The 20,043-nt window shown below is 33.1% G+C and overlaps 1 protein-coding gene and 1 pseudogene across 4 annotated transcripts in view; one reads left to right on the top strand and one right to left on the bottom strand.

The window, feature by feature from the left end:
- The window catches only part of SKIC3 (SKI3 subunit of superkiller complex), a 116,035-nt gene that overhangs the window by 75,361 nt on the left and 20,631 nt on the right, over positions 1-20,043 (bottom strand). For all 4 annotated transcript variants that reach the window (XR_013167067.1, XM_077139123.1, XM_077139125.1 and 1 more), the window contains exons 4-9: positions 19,159-19,250; positions 18,667-18,742; positions 17,981-18,121; positions 15,757-15,855; positions 15,529-15,637; positions 3,376-3,516 (exon numbers count right to left, since the gene is read on the bottom strand). Coding sequence is in view for 3 of the 4 variants with exons in the window: in XM_077139123.1 (XP_076995238.1) it covers positions 3,376-3,516; positions 15,529-15,637; positions 15,757-15,855; positions 17,981-18,121; positions 18,667-18,742; positions 19,159-19,250 (658 nt within the window). In the remaining variant the exon portion in view is untranslated. The remainder of the gene's footprint in view (positions 1-3,375; positions 3,517-15,528; positions 15,638-15,756; positions 15,856-17,980; positions 18,122-18,666; positions 18,743-19,158; positions 19,251-20,043) is intronic.
- Positions 9,742-10,054, top strand: LOC143665572 (alpha-ketoglutarate dehydrogenase component 4 pseudogene; annotated as a pseudogene).

Raw genomic sequence — 20,043 nt, 5'->3', positions numbered from 1 at the left:
CTTGTATTTGTTATTCAGATATCAACTGGAATGTACGTTCATCCAGAAACATATCTGACAAGACTAAGTTTAAGACTCCCATAGCATTCTGGGCTTTCCCTATTCAACATTTACCATTCATATTAAAATTTACCTTTTGGTGAATTAACTCCGTTCTAGGGGGCGCAAAAAAAATTATGGAGAACCAACAATTGATGTGAACTTTGAAGGATACACACAAAATAATAATTAAAGGGAAATAAAAATGGGTATTATATATATATTGAAAAATAGACATATTTAACATGTAGTGCTTTTCTCTGTACCAAGAAATAAAGGAGTATACTTCATAAACTGTGAAAACTCAGAAGTATTCAAATAATAAAGGGGCATTATTCAATGAGAAAAAAACATTTTAAATACTAAAACTATGATGCTTCTGTAATGTTATTTCTAAGATTTTTATGGTAGTTCCGCAACTTCACGCAGAAAAATCTTTAAAAGAAAACATTCCTCCAAGATTACATTACCAAATTTAACTGATCAAAAATTGCCTGCATTCTTCCTCTGCTTTTTTTTTTTTTTTTTTGCTGGTTGTTTTTTTTTAACCTTCTCTCTTACTTCATACAGCTAATATAAATGAAGTGAGATGGCTCGAGGAAAGGAAAACCTGGTACTTTCAGCAGGATATCATACTGTACTGAGATAGAATACCTCGTGGATTTTGGAAGATACTTCTGGAAAAAGTTGCTTTGGACACAGTGCAAGAGAAAAATAGTGATGGTGAGAAGACAGCAAAGATGTAGAGAGAGCAAGATATGCCGATCCTACTTTGACTGTCAAGCTAGGTAAAGGATTAAAAAACAAACTAAAAACTTCTCTAATTTTAGCTTTTATGGAAAGGTACTCAATTTTATTGATTGAGTTAAGAATCAAATACAAATACAGCAAGGTCAAACTGCTTCTATCTGAAATAGGTCGCTTGTGAGAGAATAATAAAGTCAGGGTAGCAACAATATCAGAATTTTTCCATTACTCAGTGAGAATTCTATGGCTTTTAGGCTGAAACACCCACTGCTAAAGAAGTAAAACATTAGATATCTTAATATGCCCCAAATGCTATCTTTTTTCCAATTATCTAGGCTACCAAATCAGGAAGTTTAAAAAACATGCTATATAACTGACTAACAAAGATAATATGTTAAACTCTAGAAAAGGTATAATGGAAACAGGTATTGTCCAAAATTCTTTTCAAGGAATCATAACTTCATCCCACTTTCAATATGATGGCTTTCAACAGATTTTTAAGGTTTTCAAAAATTTCAGAAATCTGTTTTTAATATAATATTACACACTATTTTTCCCAAACAATAACAATCTTTGCAAGTTCTATGCAATTCAAATAAAAAGGATTCTATTGGGCGGGCCACAGTGACTCAGCAGGTAAGAGTGCTTGCCTACCATGCCCGAGGACCCAGGTTCGATTCCTGGTGCCTGCCCATATAACAAAAAAAAAAAAAAAAAGGATTCTATTTTTCTGTTTAAGTCCATTTATAAAACTGATGCAGATATAACTCAATTAGAAGAATTTTAGAAAACTTCAAAAGTAATCAAGATCTAAAGGTAATTTCAATTTCAAGTTTACCTAGAAATAATTATTGCTCAAGTTAAATTCAATTTGAAAATCACGAAAACAGATACAAAAGCTAAAACTATACTAAATCAATAATGTGACTTTTAAAAATTGTTCTGGACAAGTAACACCCAATTGTGGTCTAGAGCTTCAGTGTTGTTCTGGCTACATTAATAATCTTGGAATTAATAAACTTTCCCATCTGGGGAATTCCTAACATTCTTGCAAACAGTGGGGACAACTAATTCAGTAGGCTGAGCCCTCAATTTTGGGGCTCATCCCCCTAGGAAAAGAAGATAAGCCTACTTATAATTTTGCCTAATAGTCACCTCCAGAGAACCTCTTTTGTTGCTCAGATGTGGCCTAAGCCAACTCGGGACATGAATTCACTCCCTCCCCACTATGCTGGACATAACTTCCAGTGGTATAAATCTCCCTTACAACGTGGGACCTGACTCCCGGGGATGAGCCAGGAGCATCTTGGGATTAAGAAAACCTTCTTGACCAAAAGGGAGAAGAGAGAAATGATACAAAATAAAGTTTCTATATATTATATAGACATCCCTTTTTAGTTGTTGGTGTACTGGAGTGGCTAGAGGAAAGTACCTGGAGCTGTTGAGTTGCATTCTGGTAGCCTTGGTTCTTGAAGAAGACTAATTGTAGAGCTTTTACAATGTGACCATGGATTGTGAAAACCTAGTGGCTGACACTCCCTTTATCCGGGGTATGGAGAGATGAGTAAAAAATAAGGACAAAAAATAAATAAATAATGGGGGGGAGGATAAGAGATTTTAAAAAATTAGGTAAATTACAATACCAGTGGTCAATGAGAGGGAGAGGTATGGGGTATGGGATGTATGGGTTTTGTCTTTTTATTTCTTTTTCTGGAGTGATGTAAATGTTCTAAAAATGATCGTAACAATGAATACACAACTATGTAATGATAGTGAGCTACTGACTGTATACTTTGGATGGATTGCATGGTGTGTGAAGATATCTCAATAAAACATATTTTTTAACATAGTAAAAAAAAAAGAATCTTCTTAGAAACATGCTTAAAGAAAAAAAAAAGTTTTCCAACCCTTCCTCTGATGATTCTGAATCAACAGATCTGGGATTTGGCCCCAAATTTTTCCTACAGGTAGTTAGGCTTTGGAACCACTATCTTTATATCTAATTACTAGAATATAAATAAACTATCTATTATTATTTACTAATAAGACATCATAATCATTTACAGGGAATATTATAACAAGAACTGTGATGCATGTATTTATTTATCTGCTCTAAGACATATTCTTAACCATACATTTAATTTCTTGTGTCATATCATGGTGATACTGCTAATACCTTCAAATTGTTGTCTAGCTACTATAATGAGAATACTAATGCTAAATTCTATTGAGTATTTGGTACCAAGCACCATATATGTATTATTTCATTCAATCCTAGAAACAAATGATAAGAAACAGATTATATCATTATATAACTTTTAGGGATCATATTATCCCTATTTTATAAATGAAAACACTGAGATTTTATAAATGAAAACACTGAGATGAGAAAATTTAACTACTTTCCTAAGGTCAAGAAATTAGTGAATGGTAGAGGTGAAATTCAAACCTAGGCTGAATCCAGAGTACGTAAGTACATTTTTTTCTTCCATCTTAGATCTGCATTCCTCAAAGAGAGGTCCAAAGATAAATACCAATCAACTGAAAACAATTACATCTCATGTCACATGTTATACACTATACATTTACCTTCTGTTAGGTTCCTAACAGCATCTTCATACTTTTTGTCTCGCAATGCTTTAATGCCTAAACCAATGAGACCTGGACCACTTTTTGAATCCATTTCTACTAGTCTGCAAAAATACTGCTGTGCCTCATCAGTAAGACTTCCTGAAATTAAATTAAAAAGTTATTACCATTCATGTACAAAGTTTTTAAACGTCAAAACCTATACCTTTAAATCTCAAAGGCTATCTTCTACATTCCCCATCATATCCTGATTCTAGGAATTCAGAACTTAAATAGACCAGCAAATGTAACAAAACATTGATATGTGATATTTTTTGCTCCTTCATCTCCTTAAATATTGGAAGTAGAAACCACTTTACCGCACAAATCTGTACCTAAAGGCATACTCAAAGGTTTGAAACAAGAAATCTGCTACTTGCCACCAGGCTAAGACAAACAGTCCTGTGTGTCTAATGCCCCCTTCCCTAGTCAGCATTTACAATTTGGGTTGTTAACTGGTAAAATCCCGTTAAAAGAGAGTATCTCCACCAACCTCCTTTTTTGGGCAAGCACATACTGCTAGAGACATGGTAGCCAAAACACCAGATCAAATAGACTCTTCCCACATTCTAGGATCAAAAGACAGGCTACTCATGAAGACAATGTACAAAGACTTAGACATGTTTCTTAGTTTACATGTTCAAAGTACATTTCTGCATTCTTATAAAATTATGCTTTTCTACATAATGGTTAAGCTTATGTAATAATCATCCCATGTTTACATTTATCTTCAACTTTATTTTTGGTAAAATAATTCAGTTTAGAAAACATTATATATTTCATTATACTAACATTTTCTCCAACTCAATCAATCTTAGGATTTCTATTCCCAGAAGAGCATAAAAACAAATGAAGACTGCTAATTTAACAGTTTATGTACACTGTGAATAACATTCACAACTTTAGTAAATTATTTATCACACTGGAAATTTCTTTTCAAAGTTAATGAATGGGACAGACCACAACTTGAAGGAGTAAATACGGGGAACAAATAAAAAAATAATTTAACTGAAAACAGCCCTGATCCTTTAATATCTATGTAATAAACATACCAGTCATGGACAACAAAAATAAATTCTTTGCATAATGTCAAATTTTCAAATCTAAACACGTGCCAATGCATAATCTATAAGTAATATTTTATAACAGATTTAGAAGACCAAATTAGCAAAAAAAATTAAAGAATCTAATAACAGCTAAAGAATTAAACTTCAATAATGCCTGAAGAAATATGAAAGCAAATTGGAAGAAATATTATTTTGATTAGTAAACCAATAAAATGACACAAGCCTGCCACTGCTTTATTTCCAAACATGAATATCCTTCAGTCAATATGTTCTTACAATCATTTCTGCAATTATGAATTATATATTGTTTCCCCTCCTTTCTATCGAATGATATTGTCTAAACTAGACATTGTCTAAATTGGGCATCAGAATCACTGAGAGGACTTGATAAAACACAGAATGCTGGGTCCTACTTCCAAAGTTTCTGAGTCAGTAATTCTGGTATGAGACCTGAAAATTCACGTTGTTGGTCCCGAGACTGTAAAAAACCACAGATCTATAGATTTGCCAACACCATATACCACCCTTATTATTAATCTTACATATACACTGTTTTTGTTGCCTTTGTAGCTAAATGAGTAGGGACTAGAGTGTCATTTTATGCATGGTAGATATTCAAAAAGTAACTATTATAATGACCCTTTAAAAATATCTTCATCAATTGATGTTCAAAAGGGCTTAGTCTGTTAATAGGATATGACTGAGAACGATTACGGAAGATTAAAAATCTTTATCACTCTCAAAAATGGTAATAAAATTTTACCTTTGATTTTTACCCAACTGAGTCAAAAGTCTCTTGTTCCATAGAAACTTAATTGATGACTGACAACATTGGCAATATAAACTGCTCTTATTACAAATAATAAACCTAAGATGAAAAGAGGAAAATCCAATGGCCACCAAAATTAAGGTACATAAAAGTCACAAACAGAAAAGCGTGGGTAAGTAGGTGAAAATTTTCAAAAAGGTTGAGATGAACACCAAAACTTTTAAAACAAAGTAAAATTTCTTAACATATTCCCTTGCTAATGTCTGGGAGCACATTTACAGAAACAATATGAAGCTTTGGGAGACTAGTTCATGATAAGCCTGGGTAACATATTCTTGACAGATGACCAAATGGCACAGAGAATTATTCTTTAGTGCTCCTAGAAATTACTGACAACAACAACAATACTGCTCCTGTATTAACGAGAGAGAGAGAGAAGGAACGTTCTAACTTCAATCCCTAACACTAATAATTATGAAGAATACTAATTAAATACCTTAATATAGAATAAATGCAGAGTGAAAATAGACTTCACTGTTTGTGAATAGAAAATCTTGTATTGAACTTATTTGTTCTTTTTAATATTTAAAAGATTCTAGATTCCAGATCTTTTTTGCTTGTTGTAACAATTATATTTCACATTTATTGAACATTTTCTGTGTGCCAAGTTCAACTCTCATAAAACCCTAAAATAGGACTAGCTTTTTTCTACAGTAGACTCCAGATGTAATAACTGTAAAATAGTTTGACAAAACCATTTTTATTTGTCAGAATGGCAAGCGATATTTGAGGCTGACGAATGCTAAAACTGCAAGGGTAAAGGATGAAAGGATGTTCTGAAATGATCCGAAAGATGCTAAGTAATATCTATGGAATACTGTTAACTACAGTTCAGCACAAATAAAAGGTGAGTTTTTAAAAATAACTAATTCATTTCTGACATGCCAAAGTAATTCATCAATACCAGAGAATTTTTCTTTTAAACAAATCTAGCTTGGGAAAATAAAAAAGAATATGTTCAATTTGATGGCAATCATTTCTTTATTTTCATCTAATTTTCTAATATTTCTAGAGCACAAATCTTAAAGAAGCTCTTTTCTGCTTGAAGCTGAAGAACCAAGCTTTCTTATCCTCCCCCATTTCAGCAATAATGCAAAATAAAATAAATCAAAAAGGTCATTTACACATTAAGTAACATTTTATCAGATGACAACTGTGAAAGCTATTCACCACTTGTTATAAGATTTTTCACAAATTGAGTCATTGTGAAAATGAATTTTCGAGTCTCAACATGCAAAGTAAGACAAAGGAAAATTAAATATATTTGTCCCAGTGGGATAAATGATTAATATTTTGAAGCAGAATATTCTGCAGATTAAAGTACTTTGGGAAGGTCACCTTTTAGAGACATTAAAAATTTTCAGTTCAATACACAGAAAGAGGAGCAATGAAAAATAAAAAAGAAATTATTCAGTATAGCATCCCTCTGTCCTGCATTAAATATTAAACTTCCATTCCCAGAATAATATTTCACCTTAGGGAGTACCTAAACCTCAACTGTTACATTTCATAAATACCTGCAACCAATTATCAAAAAAGGAAGAGGGTGGGCCACTGTGGCTCAGCAGGCAGAGTTCTCACCTGCCATGCAGAGACCCGGGTTCAATTCCGAGTGACTGCCCACGCAAAAAAAAAAAAAGAGAGAGAAAGAGAAAGAACTTTTAAATTGCACCTCTGTGTAAATAACTACCTACCCACTCCCCTTAGCCATCATATAGATCTCCCTTTCAATTCAGGAAAGTACCCACCCCAAACCTTCTTCCCAAATGATTTTTTTCACTTAAACTAATATACTCTCTAATCCACTGGCCTAATCCCTTAACTATCCTCTTTTTAACAGCACTTAGTGAACTGCTGAATTTATATGTAAAACTCTGTATGCACTATTTCTTGATCCTAGCTCTTCAATTGTTTGGCAGGCTTCATAGAATATAAGTGCCAAGTATCCTGCCTGTTCAACATTTTCCAGAGTAGCTTTTCTTTGACAAATCCCTCATACTCCGGGACCTCAATGCAACATTCAAAATGTTAACTAGCCCTTTCTTCTTGAAATTCTCCTGCCAGGACATTATTGTGATTCTTCTCCTACCTCTATAAAAACGTTCTATTCCCTTTGCATGCATACTTCCTCAACCTATCACTTAAATGCAGTCACTGAAGTCCCTGTTTGCTTTTCTTTTTATTTCTGCTAACCAGTTCTGCATACTACATTCCCATAACTGCAGTCAAATTTATGATTCAATCACTTTGATTAAGAAAAGATAGTCTCGACTTTCGGGAAGATGACCAAGTAGAGTAGCTCCAGATTAGCCCTGAACCATGGAAAAGTTAGAGAAGGGACAGGAGGGTGACTGAGACGGCAACTCAGGAGTATAATTCAGGAGTGCATCTGACCTGGGAGAGCTTTCTGTACCACACGGGACAGCCTTGGTTGCAGAGGCTGAGGAACTGAGAGGAAGAAAGCAAGAGGCTTGTGTGGAGTCGCAGAGCCGGGGAGCCCCAAGAGTGCACGGACAGGAACAGGGGTCTAGGAAATAAGCCAGGCTGTGTTCCTTGGGAGAAAGTTTTATTTGATCTAGAACTGAAATTTTCTGTAGTGCCTGATCTAATTCAACCTATCTGTATAGCTCATTTGAACTGAAACACAGGAAGCAGAGAATAAGAAAGAGGTCCTTTAATCCTGTTAATGCCTGGAAACATCCTAGAGTATATTAACCAGATAATCAAAAAGTATTGGCAAAGCCACTTGAGGGAGGGGAGAAAGACCACAGAACTATTAAACCTTACATCAGGGAACCCCTGATACTGTGTCAAACTTTAGGGATACCCAAATCAATAGGCCATGCCCTTGATCATGTAGGTAGCATACAAGCTTAGATTACCTATAGGCATGCCTAAGAGTTACTTCTGGAGGACCTCTGTTATTGCTCAGATGTGGCCTCAGTCTCTCTAAGCCCAACTCTACAAGTGAAATCATTGCCCTCCCCGCTACATGGGACATAACATCCAGGGATGAATCCAGACCTGGCACCGTGGGATCAACAATTCCATCCTGACCAAAAGTGGGATAAGAAGTATAACGAATAAAGTATCAGCAGCAGAGAGTTCAAATAGAGTCGAGAAGCTACTCTGGAGGTCACTCTTATGCAAGCTACCTATCACAATCTGCCAACCCCCAACCACGAACATTCCAGCCAATCCTAAAGAACCCCCAGGGCATTATATAAGATTCCACATGGGTTCCATGCACTAGAGTAACTTGCCAGAAACCTACAACCTCCAGATGGGTCCCTGGTCCAAATAAGTCCTGAAACCTAGCCCAGCCTCTCCAGAACATCAGACAGTTCCATCTCCCTACCCCACAATAGTGACACACCTTTCCAATATCAAAAATTTAGAACTGCCATAGCCCTAACAACCCTAAAGAGAGGTACCAGAAAGATCAAAGGTGACGGTGGAATTACGTACAGAAGACAGGACTTAACAAGTGAGTATGAATGCTGTATAATTAAATTGATATATTTCAGTCTCCAGTATTTTAGCAGCTAGAAGTAAAAACCTAAAATTGTGAAATTGTAACACATGTCAAAGTCTGAAATATGTTCTACAACTAATTGTGGTGCTGTGCTTGGAAATCTACAGCTTTTTTGTATATATATGTTATTGTTCACAAAAAAAAAAGGGAAAAAAAGTCGATTGTGATGATAAAAAAGTATTTAAGCCCTCCAGCCTCCTATATTCTGCAGCAGCTAGAAGGAAAAACATGAAAGGATTGTATGATAGCCCATAACAAACTCTGGGATCTATCCTGTAACCACTTTTTGAAGAGTGTTTTGGAAAGTATTGCTTCTTTATTTCTTTGCTTTGTATATGTTGTACTATACAATAAAAAAAAGCTTAAAAACAAAAAGTTAGAATGGGCAGAGTCCAAATACCCCTACAGAGTGTGAGAAAGATCACAGGTTCAGAGGTGATGGTGGAGTTATACACAGATAGTTGGGTTTAACAAATGAGTGCTGAATCATTTTACGAGTATTTCTTTTAGCCTCCACTACCTTTGACCAGCTAGAAATAAAAACCTAATATTGAGGAATTGTAACTCACACCAAACTGTGAAATCTATTCTACAACTATTTGTGGTGATACACTTGTGTATCAATACAAATGCATTGCTTTTAGGTAGATATGTTATTCAAAGAGAAGGAGTATAACAGAGAAGATAGGATTTAACAAAGGAGTACGACTGCTGAATAAATATACTGACATTTTTGTAGGTCTCCAGTGTCTTGGAGGCATCTGAAGGAAAAACCTGAAATTGTGGAACTGTAACCCACACCAAACTGTGAAATCTGTCCCATAACTACTTGTTAAAATGTTCACTGAAATTTATTGCTTTTTTGTATATATTTCACGATAAAAAAAATAGTCTCAATGCTGACCAGTAAGATGGCGTCTACTAGCAGGATCATTCAGGTAGTCAAGCCACCACACACTCCATTAATAAGGTTCCTTGACAGAAAAAAACAAACCTAAACTTAATGAATTAGAAGGTTTAAGATCAGCAGGAACACCATCACTCATCTGCAATTTCACAGCATCTACGGGAAGTAAATCACCAGATTTGATGATCTGTCAGGGTCCTCCAGATACTGTAGAAATAATAAAATCATTACCTCAGAAATACAGAAGGAAACCCAGGTCTCAAGAAAAAATCTAATTTATCCAACATGAAGGTCAAGAATAATCACTGATAGGGCTACTGTTTATCATAAGACAAAAGAATTATCTTTTACAGTAAAGCGACTTCCAAATGACAAATGAGCTATTGTACATTAAACAACTTTAATAAAATATTCAGTAAAATAAAAATGAAAGAAAATTTAGATGGATACTGGTATCTCCTAATTTATATATCTTGGTCAGCTTCTCCACAAGCTTGCCTAAGTATTTATAAGCTTTATAATTATTTAAGTATACATTTTTAAATACTAGCCTATTAACTTACCCTTATCAAGTTTTACCACTGTTGAACTATTGAAAGCACATGATGTCTGGTAAAATATCATACATTTCCCCTAATTTCACTTTTCTTTCAGGTACTGTTTAGAGATGGAAAGAATTTATCAGGCAGAATTGCTGATTAGAATCAGTGAAATAATGACTTCATTATTTGTTCTCAATTCTTTAACGTTTTTACATTGACAAGGTTTTTGGAGTATAACTGGCTTAAGAGGCATATAATAATTTAAAGGATAAAAATACAGCCAAGGTGAAACAAGTGACTTTGTGGTATTGAGACTGGGAGATAATGTAAAAGATTATTATTTGTAATAATCTCCCAATATTATTTGGGAGATAATGTAAAAGATTATTATTTGTAATCTACACTCAGAAAAAAATATGAAAGAGTATAAAATGGAAAGTAAATTAAGAGTTCAGTGAATATAATATAGGAGTAAGTGACTAGAAATTGCAATTATGTTTTGGTGGGTGTTAAGATGTCATGTTCTTTGGTTTATTTTAGCATTTTGATTGTGATCATATAGCAAATCCTGATAATCCAGTAACTTTTTCAAACTTAATGTCTGAAAGCCTCATAAAATCAACCTAAAGATTTACCTTATTAAAACAATTTATGAAACTTTAATAAGGTCTTCCTATGCCAAGAGTATGTTATTATTGGGTAACCAAAGGCTCACAGCTAAATAAATTCTCTTCCACATCAAAAAAAAAAATAGTCTCCAAGATGACTCAACAAACAAACTCAATGTAATATGCCACACTAATAAAACGAAGGGGGAAAAACACAATCATCTTAATTAACAAAGAAAAAGCATTTGGCAAAAATCCAATACCTTTTCATGATAAAACACTCAGAAAACTAGGAATAGAATGAAACCTTCTAACATGATAAATGGTATTCAGGAAGAACTCACAACTAACATCATATTCAATGGTGAAAAACTGAAAGCTTTCCCTCTAAGATTAGGAATAAGACAAGGATGCCAACTTTCACCAGTGCTATTCAACAATGTACTAGAAGTTCAATAAAATAAAATAAATCCTGAAAAGAAAAATAAATAAAAGAAACCTAAATTGGAAGGGGAGAATAGAAAAGTATCTTTATTTATAGATGACATGAAAATCCCAAAGAACTACTAGAGCTACTAAACAAATTCAGCAAAGTTACAAATACAAGATTAACACACAAAAACCAATTATGCCTTTTACATCAGTGATGAACAATCCAAAAAGGAAATTAAGAAACAATTTCATTTACAATAGCACCAACAAGAATAAAAGACCTAGGAACAAATTTAACCAAGGAGGTGAAAGACTTCTATACTGAAAACTATATACAAAGCATTGCTAAAAGAAATCACAAATTTAATGAATGGAAAGACATTCCGTGCTCATGGATTGGGAGACTTAAAATAGTTAAGATGGCAATACTAGCCAAAGTGATCAACAGAGTCAGTGCAATTCCTATCAAAGTTACAACTGCCTTTTTTGCAGCAATATTAAACCTCATCCTCAAATTCATACGGACTGCATGGCCCCACATAGTCAAACAATCTGAAAAAAAGAAAACAAAGTTGGGGATTCACACTTTGCAATTTTGAAACTTACTAAAAAGATACAGTAATCAAAACAAGTGTTGTACTGGTATAAGGTTAGATACATAGACCAACAGAATAGAATTGAGAGTCCAGAAATTAACTATCACATTTACAGTGAAATGATTTTTTTTTTTCATAGACAGCTCTGGTAATCAAACCTGGGTCTCTGGCTCAGCAGGCAAGAATTCTTGCCACCACCCAACACTGAAATGATTTTTGACAAGGGTGCCAAATCCATTATGTGGGGAAAAAAACAGTCTCTTCAACAAGTGGGACTGGATAACTGAATATCCACATGCAAAAAACTAAAGTTGGACTCACAACTCACACAATATACAAAAATTAACTCTAAGTAAATCAGTAACAGAAAGGTAAAACTAAAACGACAAAATTCTTAGAAGAAAACACAGGAGTAAATCTCAATGACCTTGGATTTGGCAATGGATTCTTAGATATGACACCAAAAGCACAAGCAAGAAAAGGGGGGAAAAAAAGGGAAAAAATGACTTCATCAAAATTTAAAACCTTTGTGCATCAAAGGACATTATCAAGAAAGTGAAAAGACATCCTATAGAATGTGTGAAAATTTTTGCAAATCACATCTGATAAGAGACTGAATCCAAAATATATTTTAAAAACTCTTACAACTTGACAACAAAAAGACAAAAATAAAACAATTAAGGAAATGGGCAAAAGGACTTGAATTGTCATTCTCCGCAGAAGATACAAAGTGTCCAACAAGCAAATGAAGAGAGGCTCAACATCATTACTCATTAAGGAAATGGGAATCAAAACCACAATGAGGTATACTTCACACCTAATAGGATGACCAGAATGAAAAAAAAAAAAGGAAAATAACAAGTGCTGACAAGAATGTAGAGAAACTGAAGCCCTCATATACTGCTGGTGGGACATAAAATGATTCAACCACTGTGGAAAATTGTTTGGCAGTCCCTCAAAAAGTTAAGCATAGAATTATCATATTGCCCAGCAATTCCACTCCTCAAAGAACTGAAAACAGGTACTCAAACAAGTATACTTACACACATGTTCACAGCAACACTATTCACAACAGCCTGTAGGTAAAAACAGTCCAAAGGTCCATCAATGGATAAAGAAGATGTAGTATATCCATTCAATGGAATGTCATTAAGCCATAAAAAGGAATAAGTACTGACACATGGTACAGTGTGGATGAACCTCAAAAACATTATGTTAAGTGAAAAAAGCCAAAGATGCAAAAGGCCACATATTCTATTATTTCATTTATATGAAATATCCAGAAAGGTAAATCCATAGAGACAGAACGCAGACTGTGGTTGCCAGAGTCCAGGGGAAGAGGGGAAAGGGGAGTGACTCCTTACTGGGTATGGGGTTTCCTTCTGAGGTGATGAAAATGTTTTGCTGAAATAGTGACTGCACAACGTTGTGAACATACTAAGTAACTACCAAATCATTCACTTCAAATGGTCAATTTTATGTTACATGAATTTTACCTCAATTAAAAAATAATAATAAAAGCCAGTCTTAACAAAGACTTCCTAATCATAAGATTAGGTCTTCAATTCTGCTCAATTTGTCAGGGTGGACCATAATAAACTTCTTCCTGAAATACTCTTTTCACGCTTTTCCTGTTGCTTGCCATCAAGGTTTTCCACCTTTCCCTTTGACCTCTCCATTTCTCTGTCCCCTACTTTCTCCCTTTCCCTTAAAGTTAGCCAACATTGCCCCAGGTAAAGTTCTCAGCCTTTTGTCCTTTGGTCCTGCTCTGAAGTCATCCACTGCACTTCTCTTTGGCCTACATGCAAATGATTTTCAAACACAGTACCGAACTCTCATTTGCAAACAGCAGATGGGCATTTTCCCTTTAAATGTGCATTAAGCCTCCTCTCAACAACTTAATTTCCATATAAATCATCATTACATAGTGTCAACTTGTATTTAAAATTGATTTTTCTTCTTTTACTTCTTATAAGAAATTCCCTCCATATTTTTACATTCATCTGTTAATTTCAATCATCACTACCACAACCCTAGTTCATTCACTCCTTGTTTTACTTTGTCTATCGAGTCTAGTCTGTCTTCTATACAATTTATCCTATACACTATGTTAGTTTAAGACTACATACATCATAAACTGACTTACTATAATTTTAATTTTTTCTTTCCTCATGCTAGTGAAATGTGTTTTTGCAAGTCTATCTTGGCTTACTTCTCACCAAAAAAAAAATTCAGGACCGAAGGTAGTAGGATTTTTATTTTTGACTCAGGACACCAAAAAAAAAGATGAAAAAAGTATAAGTCAGACACGTAAGAGAGAGCATAAGTAAGACACAGGAGGAGAGCCAAGATAGTTAAGTGCAATGATCCCCAACTCCTCTCCCCACCAAGTTATCTCTAGCAGTAATCTTCAACCATCTTTCTATACTAAGCATGTGATGGTCACTCACATATAAAATATTTCCATGTGTATACTCATTTATCAATAAAGTGGAAAAAAATTACATGGACTAGTGAAACTGCACCAACTTAAAATTACTACCACACTGATGCCAAAACTGTTATTTCTATTTCAGTGACAATTTCTGTGACCCTTGTTCACCTGAAGTCATCCAAATTATACATATATAGTATGCTGTATGGCAGGGGTCACATTTCATTCTATTTGCATATGAATATCCCCTTATTGCAGCACCATTTGTTGAAATTTTGCTTGTTTGTTTGTTTGTTTGTTTGGGCAGTGCATGGGCCGGGAATTAAAATTATCTTTAAACCAACTATTCAGCACAGACTCTGACAAAAAAGGAGAGGCTGATGATGAATAACTAAAATTGCTAACCTCGTAAAATGACTGAATATCAGCACTGAGCATAAGATATGCTCTGCTACAAGTCTGGTAAACTCCTAGCAAGCTGGCTTTTATTGCTTCTCTCTCTTCCCCCAAAGAAAGTATAAGAGCGAGCAACAAGTACACACATGGGCATACTTCCTAACTTCAATCTGCTCTATTTCATTAAAAAATATGCCATTCACACTGTATCACCTTAGAAAATTACAGTATTAATAACAATGTACAGTGTCACAATGATGTACATCAATGCTGAGAATGTTAATTTTTCCCAAAATTTATTTTTTACCTTGTAGCCTGTGTAACACAGTACAACCTATTTATCCAAAATATACCTTAGTTATTCCTTCTACTATAGCAAATAAACCTGTTTTGTTCTTCCTAAAACATATATTGTGGGTACCTAGCTCCACTGTGCACATACCCTATGGAGTAACTTTCATTCATCTTGTTCATTTAATTTCTATGGAAAACTCACTGCCCACTTCAATTACTACTTCAAAAAGACTTCACTGATCAATAATTAACTCAGTAACTCATGATTGCTCCTTATCCCTATATTTAACTATATTTATTAGCTTTTTCAGGTAGATAAAGACTAAATTTTGTGCTTCCTTTATGACCAGAAACACTAAAACAATGATAGGCACTAAAACACTTTTTGATTAGTTGACAGCAACATCACTCTGATACACACACACACACAGACACACACCCCTCTATGATATAATATGATAAAGAAGAAATTACCCAATTCAATTAAATGCAAACAAAGCACTTCTAATGGATATTGCACAGTAGGATAGGTGTTTGCCATTCCTTCACAGGCCTTCTTCAACCTAGCAGTCTCATGAGGAAACTTGAAAATATAAAAGTAAAATAAAATAAATTCCAGTATCAGTAAAATCCATTTTAAAACACTTTCTACTTCAAATTAAATAAAAGTCATAGCAGAGACTTTTAAAAACATCAACTTACTTTGGATAAATGCTGAATGAAATGTCTGTAAAGTGCTTGGTGATCATCACTAGGAATCTTATCTGATAAGCCTAGTGCATTATCAAAAGCAGTTAAAAGCTGAAAAAGGAAACAAAAAAGCACCATTCATAGCACACTTAAATGACAAATGTAATAAATACATTGTTGAATGCATAAAACTCCCTTATACAAAATTTACCTTCAGTTAGCCATGAATATATTGTAATGTCTGGCCCTGACTATATCAATGAGGAAAAAAAATGTATATGTAAGTTTTGCAACACATTCTAACTCCATCAGCCAGAAGACTGCATTGAACTAATACGTAAAAACAATAAATTAGCAACATTAATTTAACAAAATATTCTTCTAAGTACTCTCCAATGTAGTTAACAAGAGAGGTTATAATCTTACGCCATTGAAGCTACTACCACTCACTCATGTTTAGAACACCACTTTTGAAATTACTAGTACATTGTTTGAACATCTTCAATGGTAGACAATCTCAAACCTCTAAAACAACTTTTTATGAAGCTGAGTTATAAATTTTGATAAAATAAAAAGATAAGATTAAAACATAATGAAATTGCTTCTCTTATACAGTATTGCTGACTTTAAAGAAAATCCAAAAGAGGCACTGTAACATGTTTTGAGCAGTAACAGCAACTAGAATCAACAACAAAAACGTTAAAGATATTACCTTTCATTTGATAACCTAAGCTCTAATATATATATATATATTATTAATGGATTTTATAACTTTATAACCAAAACAAATACATAATATAATTTACTAACTCAAATTCTCTTTTAAAAATATAGTATAAATTCTATTAAATGAGTAAAATTTTACTGCTTTGGTGAAGTTAATGATCATATAAAAAAGGAAGCCTAACAGTCTAGAAAAAAAGTTTTTGAAAAAAAAGTAATGAAATTAAACCAAACGAAAAACAAGTGTTACATAAACAGAGCAAGTGTTACAAAGTAGAATTATCATTAGCATTCAAGGTGAAGACAAACTCTACCAAAAACTTTTTTTCCTAATTTTTAAGTTAGAAATCAATTCTTTAAATTATATCAATTCTCTTTCACAAAGGAGAGTAGTATAGAAATTTAAAAAAAAAAACATTTTACTTATTTTGTACTTTTTTATATTCTGCCAACTTGTACTATTTCAAGGAAAACAATTAAGCCATATTACAAAAATATGATTTAAGAGAAGTTGGTAAGTTACCTAATTTTGCCGTATATATCTCACTACTCAATTTTTTTCACAACTATACACAGATAAACCCACCATTTTCACACAAAGAAATGCAAATCTTTTTTGCATTTCTTTGTGTGAAAATGGTGGGTTTATCTGTGTATAGTTGTGAAAAAAATTGATTTTTTTCTATACACAGAAATGCACACAAAGAAATGCAAATCTTATTCTTGCTTAGCATACTGTCTGGAGGTTCCAATATATAGTTTCTAAATGAAGGAACAAATTAATGAGTAAAAAAATGAAAAAATATACAAAGAAACAAACTTCCATCCTACACATAGACAATAATTTTTGAGGTTTAAAAATTCAATTCAATTTAACAAATGAAACTGAGTGGCTATTTACTATAAGAAATTAAGTTTACTTTTTAACTTACTAAAAAAATAGTGATGGAGCTAATTTCCAACTATGGATCAAAACCAATATTTTTTACAGTCTTTTTAAAATTATTTTCAATTACTTCAATATCTGTACCTTCTAGATAAATACTCTAACTACTAAATATAATGCTAAATATTAAATATAAATATTCTAAATAAAAAACTTGCCTGAATTGTTTAAACCTCAAAATCATTTAGCACTTTAAGTTTATAATAATGAAGAAACACACCTTTAAGGTATAACTTTTTAAAAATTGGAGTTTTGTGAAAGCCAATTTTCACAGTTTCTTTTTTACATTGATTAAGTTCACTGTGGATTCTTTAAGAACACAAAGAAGTGAAATTCTGAAACCCTAGAGTACCAATTTCATTCCATTCAGACTCAGAGTGAGACTACTGGCCAATAATTCTCACTTTATCATAAAGAGCCTCTTTTAATTTAAAATTGAACATATACAAAATGCCTACCCTGACATACAGTACTTTTCTTTATTATTGCATTATGTTTCCATTTTCCATATTCAATTATATGACTGATTTTCATGAAAGAAGTTGTGAAGGAAAAATGGGCCACTACCAATTGCTGGGTTTCATTATTCTGATCCTTAGTACTGTCAGCCAGCAACTGAGTCAATTTCCTCCACAGCTGATGAAGCTCTTGGTTGTCTGCACCTGCTTCCTGCCTTGTCTTTATCAACTTGTGCCATGTTCGGCCCACCTAAGAAGACAGGTATTTAAAATGGTTATTTTATCTTAAATACTAAAAACACCAATAAAAAACATAAAATCTAATGAAAATCATTTTTATCTGTTAATATATAAAAAGGGCAAAAGCTCAGAACTTCATCTTTTGTCAAGTTCAGAAAAAATAAGTTGATGGGGCAAATCCCCACAGTCCTCATATCAGGAGTATGGCTGAGATTGTACAGCAGATTCAGGAATAATGACTGCATGCCTCAATCTCCATAACTTAGAGCACATGCTGTAGAGATACCACATATGGATTACTCAGTTCCACAGATGATGCATTTACTTATACAATTTATAATCTGCCCAGTTTCAAAAAGGTTTTGAAGTTATGATACCTTAAATTTTAATAATAATTTGCAATTTTCAAGCACTGTCATTAGTATTACCTCTTTAAATTCTTTTATCATATTATTTAATAAATTTTAAAATTTTATTTTAAACTAAGTGAAATCTTTCTTCTAATAATAAGTTTTATTGAAAGAAGTCTACAGTTCCAACAAATCATTAACCAACCTCTACGTGTTTCTTTTCTTGGTAATACAAATCCACCAGTTTCTTACAGACATCACACCACTTCTGTTTATCAACACTTAGAAGGAAAAAATAGTAGTTTGAATCTCATTAATACAAACAATTAAAGGCTTAAAAAAACTAAAATATCCCAATAACATTGCCAGGTACTATTTTAAATGAGAATATATCCGCTTTAAAAGTATAGTAAAATGTTTTAAAGTGAGTCTCTCATAAAAAAGAAAAGGTTTAAAAAACATTATCTATATTATATTAACTGAAATCATATCAAAGTTCCCAAATTCATAAATCCTCTTCTAGTGTTTTGATTGTACTTCAATTATAATCAAGATATTCTGTGATAACAATTTGAAAGAAAAATGCTTCCCAATTTCTAGCAAATGTTTAAAAGAGTATTTGCATATAATTTTTAATCAGCAGTTTATTCTAATTCAAGCTTTTAAAGAAACTGGTCTTTCCCCATACATTCATTACCTTTCATAGAGATCCAGGAGTTTTTGGTAAACACTAGGCAAGTCATCCTTGGCATTTATGTGATTACATTTCTCATATAAGCTTGCCAGCCCCTAGAAGAGAAAATAGTAGTGATTATTCTTCCAAAAACTACTCATGTTCCCACATTCATTTTGCAAAATAAAATGATAATCTATAAAGATTCTTTCTGATAAAAGATTACAGTAATTTACTGAGGAAATGATATATCTGGGATGTCTCCACATTCTTGAGGATAGGAAGTAGGAGAAAGTATAGATAAAAAAATAACGTCAGTCGGTGAATTCTTGTTGAAGCTGAGGAATGGTCATAGAAGGGTTCTATTATGCCATCCTCCTTATTTTTAAAAAATATATATGAAGCATTTCACAGAACAAACAATTTTAATCATTATTATAAAATCTTAAACCCCAAGACATTACTATCTAACACTACTTTTATGCTATGGCTAAACAAAAAAATACATTTTGCCTGCGGAAATTGTCATTTTTATTTCAAACAAAGACCAGGCATCCTAAATCAAACAGTATATTACAGAAGCAGACATCTTTCTAAGTGTTACCAATATCTTCATTCATTTTCTTCATGTGAACTTGAGAAAAACAAGTTCATATTCTTCAGAGCTATTACCTACTAATCACAGTTTCAAAGGTGTCATTGAGATATGAAACAAAGTTATTAAATATGAAAAAGATGGACAATCCCCAAAAATCATTAAGACCACTGCGTAAGAAAAAGGAATTTAACTTGTACTCAATCTATATTTTTATCATTTTATTTTTAGAAGACATATTAATGTACATTCCTTTTCCCTCAGATAAGCATAAAGAATATCATGGTTAAGAGTTTTTTATATGCATATATAAT

Source organism: Tamandua tetradactyla, chromosome 21, assembly GCF_023851605.1.
Source record: "Tamandua tetradactyla isolate mTamTet1 chromosome 21, mTamTet1.pri, whole genome shotgun sequence".
Classification (NCBI taxonomy): Eukaryota; Metazoa; Chordata; class Mammalia; order Pilosa; family Myrmecophagidae; genus Tamandua; species Tamandua tetradactyla.
The sequence above is the reverse complement of the archived record's forward strand: the minus strand, read 5'-3'. Positions and strand labels throughout refer to the sequence as shown.